The following is a 13,213-nucleotide window of genomic DNA, read 5'->3' as shown; positions in this document are numbered from 1 at the left end:
GGGAGCTTGTCTCCTCACCCTGAGGTTCACCTGCTGGCCATGGCTGGTGACATGCAAGAGAGGTCAGACTACATGATCTGGTGATCCCTGTGGCTTCATAGTTTGACTCCAGATGCATCTAAACCCCAGTGCTGGGGAGGGGTTTCCAGCCCTTTCTTGCCTGGTGGCTGCAGTGAGTACAGTGCAGAAGCAAAGTCTGTTCCATGCCTGCCCCTGCTAAGCGATCCCCAGCAGCGCAGTCTGTGGGCTTGGAGGAGGGTTTTCCAAAGTGCAGGAGAGAGCTCTTTTGTGGGTCCTCCTCTGTGACAAGAAATAAGGGACCCAGCACAGGGAAAGAAAAGTGGCGGTCAAACATTTTTTAAATATCATTCCTTGTTATTCCTTCCCCAGGGAGCCCAGACCCTGCAACTGACCAGGGAGAGTAACGCTTTGCCTGGAGTTTTGGCAAAGCTTTCACATTTTCCAGTTGGGCTCCTCTCATCTCCTTGCTTATTGCTGAGGAAACAGGCAGGAAATGACCTGCTCTGCTGGCCCATATTCACTCTTGTCATCTAACCCCACCAAGTCTCTCTGAGTGAGGCGTGTACTGTTGGGCTCCATGGTTTTCAGTGAGAACCACTCTGAGGCATCAGCTCTCCATGTCTATGCAGACTCTCCAGCATGGGGGCAGGCAGACATAGCAGTGTTAGCTACTGCAATGGTTTCCATTGGGAGCATGATCAGGGTAGACCCCCCCACTGGCAAGAACTGTCAGTGACTGACATGGAGCTGTTCCAATTCGCACTAGCTAAGGATCTGGCACTGTGGGTTTGACAGGAGTCTGCTGACGCAGCAGTGCCCCCTGGTTCCCCAAACCTGCTGGAGTCAGCCCTAGTTAGGCATAGTTGTGGGGAAGTCTCAGCAGGGGTAGAACCCCGGCTCCTCTGCTGCTTGAAGGTATTCCTCGCTTCTCTCCTCCTGCCTGAGCTGCCACCCAGTGGGAGTGCCAGCCAGCCTTTCACGTGTTATCTGCCTGCACAGGGAAGAGATTGCAGCTCTGGTTTGACAGTGTAACCAGCAGTACTGAGGCAGAAGCCTCCAGAGGTGGGCGGGTGGGCAGAGACCCAATGAGAAACAGCTGTCAGCCTGGCACACTGTGGCAGGGGAGCCAGATACAGCACTGGTAAACTGTCAGTCAGCTGGGCTGAGTAATTAATGGAGACAAGACCTTGAGTGGAATGAATGAGTCTGGAAAGGGAGATTCCATGCATTAGTCATATGTATTTATCTTTCACAGACAAGCTGCCTTCTACTTACGCTCCAGAGGCTGGCAAGGCACCCCCGGTGCTGGCTTTAGGTGTGAGAGGGCCAAAAGCCCGGACTACCTTGCAAGATATCATAGGCCCCTCGGATCCACAGCTGGCCAGCGTGACAGACTGCGCCTCTATCAATGCCATCTACTGCAGAAGCCAAGCTGAACCCCTTGCCTACCTGCCCCATTCAGACAGCCATGTACTCAGGGAGCTGTGTCTCTTGTTTGGAGGGAGAGCGCACTGTGATGGAGTGCTTCCTGTTGGTGTCCAGATCGCTGCCTGCAAATATAACAAATCAAGGTGACAAATCCATACTGCATGCTTTTGAGAGGCTGTGATTCTAGAGGGGGAGTAGGGGGTTACAGGACTTAAACCACTGAAGGAGCCACAGGTGATTAGTAAGTTTTGTCAATCTTTTCACTGCAGTCCTCAGCAGAGGGGCCCAACTAGAGGCAGTTCTAGATGGGAGCACGAGTCTATTTCTGCATTTTAGAATGTGTTACTGTGTTTGTAACACTGGCCTGTTCCTTCTCTCTCTGTGTGGCATCCTCTGTAACTGACAAGAGAAGGAGGTGCTGAGAAGGACATTAGCCCTAGTGAGCAGAAAACACACGACAGTGGGACCAGGACTTATCTAAGATGATGGAAACATTGTGAGGAGGCCCAAAGAGAGCTCTGCCCCACAGAATAGGGCGACTTCGATAGAGCTGCAACCTTAGATTCAAGGTCCCTCTCCTGAGGGTGGCCACGTGGCACTTTGACCACACAGTATGAATACTCTAAGTTCCTTGGCCAGCGTAGATGAGGTGTTTGCATGAGCAGCACGTGTTCTTTAAACACCTCCTCCTGTCCCGTTTCTGTGTAACTCTGTTGTTAGCTTGCAATCTGTTTCTGAGCGGAGCAGAGTTGTTAAAGGGCATGGCAATTTGGCTTGAAAGGGAAAGAATGCCCCAAAAGAGAAAAGGACAGTGGGTCCTGCTTTGCTCCCTGAGAAGGTTGCTCTCCATCCCTCCAGCTGCATGGAGGAGAGAACCAACTGTTGCACCCCCTCTGAGCTCTGTTTGCAGCTGACCTCTGCAGCTTTCCTCTTCATGAGAATGGATGCAGTTCCCCAGGCTGACCTATCCACTTCCCTCCTTGCCCTCTGTATTCCCTTGTGAAGTCTCAGACACAAAGAGCCCAAGGTGCGGGGGAAAGAGTTTCAATCCTGTAAGTTTAAATGGCAGGACATGCTGGTACACCAAGATGATGTGTCAGTCCTTTAGAGCAACATCACTGAGAACTGTCCTGGGGTGGGGAGCAGAGCGCTTCCCCTATCTCCACAGTGGCTTCTTAAATCTGCATCCCTCTGGTTGTCCTGTGAGAGGTAGGTGCAAAAATACTTTCAAGTTAGGAGGCCCTAGTTCATAGCATTAGGCCCCAATGTTTGTGTATGTCAGCCTGGGACATGGAGTGGGCAGCCACCAACAGAGCTAGCAGCTAGGATGTGAAACGCACCCTTCTGCAGTCGCTTCCTGGGTTTCTTCATGCAAGGGATGATGTTACCTACTGAACTCCTCTGTGCTGAGATTCACTTGATTCCGGATGTCCCACGTAAGCCCCAAAAGATCCCTCCTAAAGCTGTGAAAGTAGAGCTATCTCTGTGGCATCAGGATGGGAATTAGGCAGCACATTGACCTAATTCTGCCTGTCCACTGAGGCAGATCACATCTACTCGGAGTTAATTCCCATGCTTACTGAGGATTGCTTCCTCCTGTAGTGTCATTTGATAGAATTTAGCTCTGTATGATCTTTAACACTGAGTCGATTTAACAGAGCTTGGCTTTAGAACTCAAAAAAATTCCCTCTGATGAAGTTTTGTTTTATTACTATGTGTCCTTTGCCCCTTTACCAATAGGAAACCCTGCTATTTTAGTGTAATCTAGTGAAACAGTGCTAAGAGTTTGGTTCCATTGGAGGTCTTCACTGGCAGAAATATAAACAACATCTCCAAGCTCAGTTTCTCAGGAAAACCAACAGCTCTTATTGTCACCCTCCTGCATATTCAAGACCTCTGAAGAGAAGGGGCCAGCCAAGGCTTGCTTTTTCAGTCTGCTTAGTTGGCCTGGCCGCGTGATTCCCAGATCCCAGGTGACATTTTCATTAGTCCTTTGGCCTTTGAAACCACGGCGTGGTTCTCCCTGCCGTAATGAGTTTGCTTTTGGAATGAAGGCATATTAGTTATTTCGCTGCCCGTGGGCAGCACTGCCAGGCCCACTGTATAATAGCTTTGAACGTGCTTCTCCCCCATTCTAGTCTGATTCGATATTCACCAGTGAGCAGCAGATTTGAAATAGCGTAAGATGGGAAGAAAATTTGCGCTATGGCCTGACATTTCTCAGGTCCTCATTTTTCTTGCCAAGCTGCTGCATTGCATCAGCCACTTTTAATTGAAGACAGAGCACTGGAAAGAGAAACCACAAAGTAGAAAAACATCCAGTCTGTGCACAAAACCAAGGCACCATAAGGTGGCCCATGCTCTGATGTCCCAGACAGAGGATTGAAGTGGAACTTCCAGTAAAGCAGTGTTAGAAAAGCTGCCTTCATCTCCTTGGGGTTAGTGGGTAAAACTGGTAAGAGCCAAGGTCTGAGTGTAAGCTTAACAACTTTCAGCACTGTTGTTTGTCCTTAGGCCACCGAGTCCATCATCAAACAAAGCAGATGCTGAGCAAGAGAGGGCTGATCCCCAGGACATGGCACCATCCAGACCTCCAGCAACACTGGTCTCAACCACCAAAGGTCATTTCTAACACCAAACCTTGAGGTTTCACGCATCTCAGGCTCCTTCACTTGGAGCAGAGGCTGTTATTGGTTGTCTTACTCCTGTCCCATGTGTTCATGTTGTCCTGTCTCCAGTGCACTTCTCAGTGCTGGATCCTGGACAGGGGCACAGGAGTCAGGAATCAGTGGTAATGCTTCTTGCCTAAGGTGGAGCAGTGTCATGGCCCTCCCTGCTGCATTGATATTGCTCTCCAGGCCCTAAAGAGTTAAAGTGTTTATAAACTCTTTCATTGTCCAGCATTAAACAGTCAGGAGAAGGTTCATGATTATTTTAACTGAGGCCTTGGTTTTACTGGATTACTTGGCAAACACCCCAAAACACTCATTCTAATTAAAAATGTATTGATGGATTAGAAAGAACAAGGTATCAAAATGGAGATTTTAAATTGGAATTGTGGTTGACTGATTATGCAAAACAAACTCAGTCAAAACCTTTAAATTCCTTCTCCTTTTGGAGGCCAAATATCAGTGTCTCTTATTTTCCGAATGGCCTTTCTTTGATTGAAAAAAAGGGGGTGGATTTTACTTTCAGTCCTGATATGTCTAGAGCATTTACTTTTTCTGTTCTTAACAAGCAGAGAGGCCCAAGGTGGAGGAGAGACAGGAGAGAAAAGATGGGTCAGTTACAGCATCTGTTAATTTATTTTGAAACACTGGTGAACTGGTTAGTTATGAGTGGAAGCTTTGGGCTCGCAAGTCAACCAAAACACCTGCTATTTGGATCCTGCTTTGTGAGTTGGTAGCGACATCGTGTAATTGAATCTTTCTTCTTTCGTAAAGCAGGCTTGGATGAATAAAGCACACTTAAGTTAGCTTTAGACTCTGACAATGAGCCAAGAGAGTGAGAGAGAGGATAGAAGGAGCGGGACAGAAAATAACAGAAGGGAAAACAATGCAGGATCTTATGTGCTTGAAAATAAAGTTCCTTGATCAAGATTACGGTCAACTGGCCTTCCTCTGGAAGAAAATCCTTTAGATGAGCTGAGATAAAGGGCGGTACTGGCCTTCTGGGGGATGAGCCCCAGGATAGGAGAGGGAGACCCAAATCCGACATGTCTTCTTTCCCGGTCACTTTAATTCATCCTGTTGTTATTTTACACATCAGTTAAACTTAATATCCATTGCACCAAGTCTGGTCTATTAACTTCTGGTTCCACATCTGATTTTACCAAGTGTAATTTCAACTGTCCTGGGATTATATCGTGGACTTTTTGATTTAGTCCAATCCAGCTTCTTTGTCTGGTTCTTGTGCACTTGTGACAACATTCAGTGTTGTAAACAACTTCATCTGTTGTTCATGTTATTGTAACATTTTGTGAACTTTCACATACTTTTTACATTTGAGCTCATGAGATGAGGTACCCTTTGGAGGACCAATTGTCACAACAGAGCTCCTGAGCTATACCTGAGGGAATCTAAAACAGGAAACCCTTTAATCTTGGGGCCTGATCAGTAAGGGAACAATTTTGTTGGATGTGTATAGTGGCCTTGTATTTGTTTACTAAAGTATGGACCACCTACCAGTCCCCTTCCCAGCTGGGGTATAATTGCATAGGTGGTGCAGTTAATGCTTCACACAACTCTCGATATACTTTCCTGGCCTTTTTAGGGCCAGAGATTAGGTGGGCAACCAGTCATTTGGATAGAAGCACAGGGAGCATTGCTCCTCTCCTTTCCTAGGTTCCCCTCTCCTCTTTACAGGGTTAGACTCCTGGTTTCTGTTTTCCTGCTAAAGCACTGTCTGAGAATGTGCTCCACCAGCCCCATCCAGGCGTGACAGCCGGTTGGGAAGAGAGCCCGTCTACCTGGGAAACCTGTGCTCAGTCGGAGAGCGATTGAGGTAGAGGGGCCATCAGGCTCCTGGCCTTCCCTAAGAGATGCAGGCACAGCAAATCTTTCTGCCCTTTCCAAAGGAGGAGTAGTTGAGATTGTGCCAGCAGAGCACTGCTGAGCTCCCTCTGCTCTCCTGGACTAACGGTGGCTCTGCAGGGGGGAACTGAGGGGTGTAGAAAGCCTCCAACTAGCAATGAGAAGACAGGAAGGAGGAAGATGCTCTGGCATGGAAAAGGGGAGATGACTTTGCCAAAGAAAAGAGGATTCGAGGGGAGACTAGAAAGAAGGAGCCAGAAAGATGAGAGGGGAAGGGAAACCAAGGGAGCAAATGAGAGAAAGGAAAAGTCAAGAAAAACGTAGCCTGCCTTTTAAAGCACTTAGTGCTAACATTTGAGCAAGCTCCTCTGGCAGACTCCCCTCTCCTCTGTACATTCGGGGGTGGGGTTGATAGCAGGTGGCGGCTGTTGCTAATGGACTGAGCCAGATTTCCTGTTTCGCTAGCTTTTTATGGAAACCGATGACTCATGTATGACGTGGGCTGCTGAGCTGCTCCCTGCTGCAGTTCCATCTGTGGCTGTTGGGCTCAGGAAGTTGCGCCCAACCTTTGCTCTTCAGATGAATGGTTGCACATGCCTCTTGGAAGAGAAGCTGGAGATCTTCTCCGGGAGGGGCCAGCATGCAGGAGTATTGGAGACAAGAGCCACTGTGCCCCTCACGGAGCTCTCTGGAAGCCTGCCTTGGAATGATCTGGTCACACCTTGTCAAGGGGTGATCCTCTCCAGCACCCCACTTGTGGCTTGGCATTGGAGTCCGCACCTCCTCTCTGGCACTGTCAGTCTTAGGCTGGCTCAGGAACTGGAAATTAGGATGTGTGTGGGTGGGGGGGTTGAAGATACAGGGGGCCGAGGGGTGACACCATGAGTGTGCTGTATAGTTTTATACCCTTTAGCTGAAAAGGCAATTTGGCTGTAACTCTCAGCCCTGCATTTTAAACCTCAGAAAACATGAATGAACACCCGCTGGGGAACAGCTGCATCACAACACCCATCTGTGGCAGCTGCCAGTCACATTAACTGAGGGAGATAAGGTGAGTGAGGTATTACCTTTCATTGGAGAGAGACAAGCTTTCAAGCCACGCAGAGTTTTCTTCAGATCCTACCTATGTTTAAGTGTAGCGGATGTGCTTGTTAATTTTAGTCTTATATTCGTTCCAAAATAGAGGTTATTTATTAAAAAGGGTATTGTTTTAACTAGCAGTGGGCCAGAAGCTTGTCTGGCTTGCCAGGCCCAACAGTAGATCCAAACTGGCTTTGATCCCACAAACTAACCTTCACTGGCACTTTACAACCCGCAAATCACCTCATTTCTTCCAGCTGCCATTTCAAGTTTATTGTTTCTTTTTCTCCTGCTGTTGATTTGTTTTGGCTCACTTAGATGCACAGCATTGGTAAGGGCATTGGAAAATAAAAGGGACTGACAATGGGATACAGAGCTGTCTGCTTCCAAGATAACTGCAAAACTGGTGAAGTCCAGCAGTGAACAAAAATACCAGTGGATGACTGTTCAAAGCTTAACACATGCTGGGTCTCAGCCCAGATTCCAGGGGACAAATGCCCATCTCACAAAATCTAGACTCACAATTGCCATTTCTCATTGGCTGTCTCAGCAGAGAAGTTGGGCAGTGACTGGGGTATGAAGGCAAAACTACGTTCCCATCCATGGTTCCTCCATAGTCAGGGCACATGAGCAGAGTAGTATAGAGAAAACCTTTGTAGAGATGATTTGTTGTATGGGGCCTCCTCCTGGCCTTTTACTGAGGTCAGGTCATTTCAAGATCAAAGCAAAGGGCTAAGCTGGAGAACAGAGATCTGGGGTTCTAATCCAATGTGAACCACTGCTTTACTCGAACCATGCATCAATAAAGCCAGCGCCACAGCAAATGAAGAATTTACAGATCGCTAGACAGACTTTAGCCAAGCTTTCTAGAATAAATGTTTCGATGATAATAGTCTGAATCTTGTCCTCCTGGCTTAGCCTGTAGTGACGACAATGCATAGATGTGATGGGGCAAACAAGCGTTAATGATGACTGCAGAATGTAGTGTCACCATCTGGGTTGGTCAGGAAGTTGGAGATGTTTATTTCCATGAGGCTTTCTGCAAAGATGGACTAGCTCCCACCAAAATAACTTGATGCCCTTCTCACCTTTACTTTTATCCAGGGGATGTCATTTTGGTTGTGTCACCTGCTGTGCCGCCTCATGCATATGGGGATGTGATTTCAACCTGTACTCAGAGAGGGTTTATTCTGCAGGGAATCCGGCAGCAGCGACTTTCTCCCAAGCGAGCCATCATGCTCAGCATGACAACAAGTCAGGTAGGCCTCAGAGGGTCCCAAAGAGAGTGCTTTCCCAGATCCTGATGTGTAAATCAGGTATATCCATGAGCATGCCTGCTAAAACCTACAATGCACTGCAGTGGGTTAAGCTGATTCCCGTCCCAGTGTTTTTGATTTCTACATGATTGCCCAGGAAACCGAGATAATCATCAAAACAGGGCTTCCAATCCAACCGAGAGAGACGAGAAGGAGCCCAGGTCTGCAGTTCTCCCACTAGCACAACACGCAGTGAAGTGAGTCAGACTTCCCCTTGTATAGGGTGACAGCCCTTTGTCATGCCACATGTGTGCAAGGCGGGAGGCTGAGACTGCTGAGTGGGACACTTTCTGGTTCACCAAGAACACTCTGCACAAGGAGTTTATTTACTAAAGAAGAACATCTTCCTTTACCAAATAAAAACATAACACTATGTCCCACATGCTTCTGAAGTGAGGTTCCTAAATCCATAAGGCAGCGCTGAAATAGAAATGGCTGGATTTGCACAGGTAATGAGCTCCAACAGTTCCCCCTGACCTCATGAGATTTGTGCATGCTCAGCTTTGCTGCAAATTCCATGACTTTTAAACATATGCCTGAAGATGGACGTAGGAATCTAGCTTTAGCTCCTTGGTTTGGACATGCCGGGCTATGTAATTTCAGATGACCATATTTTGCCCTAACAAGACTTCAAGTTCCCCTCAGTGGAGATCCTCAAGAGAAGAACATCCTGCTGACCCACGCTTGCACTGTCTGGTTTTACTGCTGAGAAAGGAGAATGCTAGCCATCATGTTCCTGCATTGGTGAAAGGTAACACCAGTCTTTCCCAAATCCCTCAATGAAATGCACTGGTGTTTGGGTGTGCACCACTCAGACCAGAAAGCCTCATGTAACAGCACCCCATGTTACAGTCAAACCCATTCAAAATATTTGGCCCTGACCTTAGCTTTCACTAAATAGCACACATCGCCAGGCTTGTGTGTGAATCGGCCTCCACTATCAGAGCTGCATTCCCTGTAGCAGGATAATCAAGCTGTGTAGTAATTTGAGCTTTGGCCTTTGGATTCCTTGTTGCCCAGATAATCCTGGAGGCCAAAATTGTCTATCTGTGACTGCACCTGAAGACAATGCCCCATCCTATCAGACTCAGTTTGGCCCTGGGATGCCTCTATTTGTGACTCCCAGCGTTGTTTCCTTCAACTCCTTATACACGGAGGAATCCAAGTTTAAGGCCATGAAGAGACAGATAATCTAGTCCATATAACACAGGGCAGAAGATTTCACCAGTTCTCCCCGCCCACATATGATGCCTAACAACTGGTGTTTGATTAAAACATCTCTTCCAGCAGGTCATCCAGTCTTTAGCTGAAGATTGCCGGAGTTGGAGAATCCACCACTTCCCTCAGTTGTTTGCTCCAGTGGTTAATCACATCACTGTTAAAAAATGTGTACCTTGTTTCTAATTTGAATTTGTCTGATTTAACTTCCAGTCATTGGCCAAAGAGCAGGAGAGAATGTTGGCCAAGTTCTTCTGACTATCGCCTGCTGCCGCAGACTGACATCAGAGACCCCCTCCCATCAGTGTATGAGTGCCTATACTGACGCACTGCAGCAGCCTCAGGAGCAGTTTAAGTGCAGACGTAGTCTAACTCTGGGCACCTTTTTTAAAAAATCTTCTCACTTAGAATAGTGGTATCTTTTTGTGTAGGTCTGCAGTGGCAGGCATCTGCTTTGGGCCAGATCCTGAGCTGATCTCCAGCCCTATGGCTCCATTGCCTTCCACGCATCTGTGCTGATTTACGCCCTTATTACTGTTCCTATTTCTTTTCAGACAGGGACTCCGGAAGCCAGTTATTTGCATTTCCATGTGGCTCCAATAATAATTTTTCTCTGTGCCCTTCTCTGTTGTTACCCACCCAAGGAGCTCAAAGTATTTTACAAACATAAATTACACATGTTTGTAAAGAAGCATCCCTATCCCTGTTTAACAGATGGGGAAATCAACGGCAGGGATCAGCTCACTGCCTTGGACATTATTGTACAGTAAATCCAGTTATTTTGATTGTCATGTCTGGATCACATCATTCTTTACCATTCCTTTAGTCATCCAGCCCTGCCTTGGGCAAACCTCCCTTTTCTTTGCAAGATTAGTCCCACTGTTCTTGGGGGTCTGGGTGACTGACATTGTCCTTTCTCTCTCACCGAGCTGGAAAGGATCTTGAGAAGTTATGGAGTCCAGTCCCCTGCCCTCACAGCAGGGCCTATCACCATCCCTAGCAGATATATATATTTTTTAATTTATTTGCCCCACATCTCTAAATGGCCTCCTCAAGGGTTGAGCTCATAACCCTGGGTTTAGCAGGCCAACGCTCAAACCACTGAGCTATCCCTGCTCCCCGTACTACCTCTCTTTGAGGATTCTTTTTCCTCTCAGTAGTGGCTTGCTTTTCTATAGGGCACAGTGTAATGCTTGAAAATGGAAAACTGTCAATCAGAGCCATTACAGCAGGAAGATATTGAGAGGGTCAGAATGATCTGATAACCCCAAAGGCTCTTTCCCTTTTCTCCAATGAGTATCATGCTCACTCCCTGAAAACATGCCCAGGCATGACTGATTAATCCTGTCAGACTAATTACAGCACTGAATTTTCTGCCTATATTCCTTAGGAACGTTACTCATTGAAGAATGTGGGTCATGGTCTTTCTAAAGGAATTTGTGCAAATAGTTCTTTCTGTGAAGGTTCCTGAAGCAATGTCTACACTAGAGCATAAAGTTGACTTTAAGGGAGTTAGGCCGATTTTATAATGTACCTGTCTTCACTACAAATATCACGGTCTATTTTAAGGGATGCTAAGGTCAACTTTTCTACTCCAGCTTTTCCTCAAGGAATAATGCCAAATTCGAATTTACAAGGTCAACTTACTGCTAATGCGGACACAGCGTTATTTAATTCAATTTTATTGGCTTCCAGAAGTATCCCACAGTGCCCCCAGTGTGTCTGTTCTGACCATCACTTTCACCTCTGCTGCTCTCCAGAGCTACGTCTACACGTGAAGCCTACATCGAAGTAGCCTATTTCGATGTGGAGACATAGAAATAGCCTATTTCGATGAATAACGTCTACACATCCTCCAGGGCTGGCAATGTCGATGTTCAACATCGACGTTGCGCAGCACCACATCAAAATAGGCGCTGCGAGGGAACGTCTACACGCCAAAGTAGCACACATCGAAATAAGGGTGCCGGGCACAGCTGCAGACAGGGTCACAGGGCGGACTCAACAGCAAGCCGCTCCCTTAAAGGGCCCCTCCCAGACACACTTGCACTAAACAGCACAAGATCCACAGAGCCGACAACTGGTTGCAGACCCTGTGCATGCAGCACGGACCCCCAGCTGCAGCAGCAGCAGCCAGAAGCCCTGGGCTAAGGGCGGCTGCACACGGTGACCATAGATCCCCGCAGGGGCTGGAGAGAGAGCGTCTCTCAACCCCTCAGCTGATGGCTGCCGTGGAGGACCCCGCAATTTCAATGTTGCGGGACGCGCAACGACTACACGTTCCCTACTTCAATGTTGAACGTCGAAATAGGGCGCTATTCCCATCCCCTCATGGGGTTAGCGACTTCGACGTCTCGCCGCCTAACGTCGATGTTAACATCGAAATAGCGCCCAACACGTGTAGCCGTGACGGGCGCTATTTCGAAGTTAGTGCCGCTACTTCGAAGTAGCGTGCACGTGTAGACACGGCTCAGGTGAGCAGAAGATAGGAAACAGGAAGCAGGAATCAGTCTGGGCTCTCCAGCTGCCCCCCCCCACCCCTTACCACAAGGCTGCTGGGCTCTTGGGCTGCATCCCCACCATGGGGCTTCTGGGCTCTCCAACTGCCTCCCACACCACGTGGCTGCCCCCTCTCCCCCCAGAGCAGCTGCCGGGCTCTCTGGCTGCCCTGTGCACCACACGGCTGCCTGGTCAAAATAAAATGAATCAAAATAACACTATCAGAATGAAGCATTTCAACAATACCAAGAAACTGCTTTTCAATAGCTCCAGGTTGAAATTTTTCAGATTTTTATTTCTGTATTTTACATTTCTCAGGACTGGCCACTAGCCTTGTAACAGCATGTGCTGGGGCAGGCTGCAGAAAAGTGCCATGAAAATGTCTTTGGCAGTTTGTTTTCGTCTGGAGCAGGGAGTGAGGGCAATGCACTCTGGGATGATGGCATCAGGCACCCACAACCACTTGCGGTGCATTTTTTTCCCATAACACACCGGCACAGAAACCCAGCATGCAACAGGGGAGCAGGCACTGTGGGATAGGTACCCACAGTGCATTGCTGACAGTCAAACTTAGCAAAGGTAATGGGGACACACTATGTTGACTTTCTAAACAGGTGTGGACGCTCACCATTGACTTTATAAAATCTAGTGATATAAAGTTGACTTTAATAAAACTCGACTTTATTTCCTAGTGTAGATATAGCATGAGAATATGTACAGTGTTTACCGTATTTTAATATATCCAAGCAGAAACAGGCACGAGGAAAACTTTGGAAAGGTAGAAGATTGCCACTCAAAAATTCGTGGATTCTAACTCCAGAAGGGACCACTGTGACCTTTTGCATACTAGGTCAGATGACTTCTCTGAAGCAACAAGAAGTCCAGTGGCACCTTATAGACTAACAGATGTTTAAGCTTTTGTGGGCAAAGACCCGCTTCGTGCATCTGACGAAGTGGGTCTTTGCCCACGAAAGCTTATGCTCCAAAATGTTAGTCTATAAAGTGCCACAGGGCTTCTTGTTGTTCTCAAAGATACAGGCTAACTTGACTACCTCTCTGATACTTCTCTGAAGCAATTCCTGTTTGACCTACGGCAGAGCTTTTAGAAAAACATCCAGA

The 13,213-nt window shown here is 47.5% G+C and overlaps 1 protein-coding gene across 3 annotated transcripts in view; it reads left to right on the top strand.

Annotated features, from left to right (window-relative positions):
- The window catches only part of DNAAF8 (dynein axonemal assembly factor 8), a 111,802-nt gene that overhangs the window by 64,668 nt on the left and 33,921 nt on the right, over window positions 1-13,213 (top strand). For all 3 annotated transcript variants that reach the window (XM_075010936.1, XM_075010934.1, XM_075010937.1), the window contains exons 16-19: window positions 1,277-1,592; window positions 3,964-4,070; window positions 8,166-8,320; window positions 8,981-9,128. In XM_075010936.1, the coding sequence (XP_074867037.1) occupies window positions 1,277-1,592; window positions 3,964-4,070; window positions 8,166-8,320; window positions 8,981-9,128 (726 nt within the window). The remainder of the gene's footprint in view (window positions 1-1,276; window positions 1,593-3,963; window positions 4,071-8,165; window positions 8,321-8,980; window positions 9,129-13,213) is intronic.

This window comes from Carettochelys insculpta, chromosome 16 (genome assembly GCF_033958435.1).
Source record: "Carettochelys insculpta isolate YL-2023 chromosome 16, ASM3395843v1, whole genome shotgun sequence".
Classification (NCBI taxonomy): Eukaryota; Metazoa; Chordata; order Testudines; family Carettochelyidae; genus Carettochelys; species Carettochelys insculpta.
The sequence above is the reverse complement of the archived record's forward strand: the minus strand, read 5'-3'. Positions and strand labels throughout refer to the sequence as shown.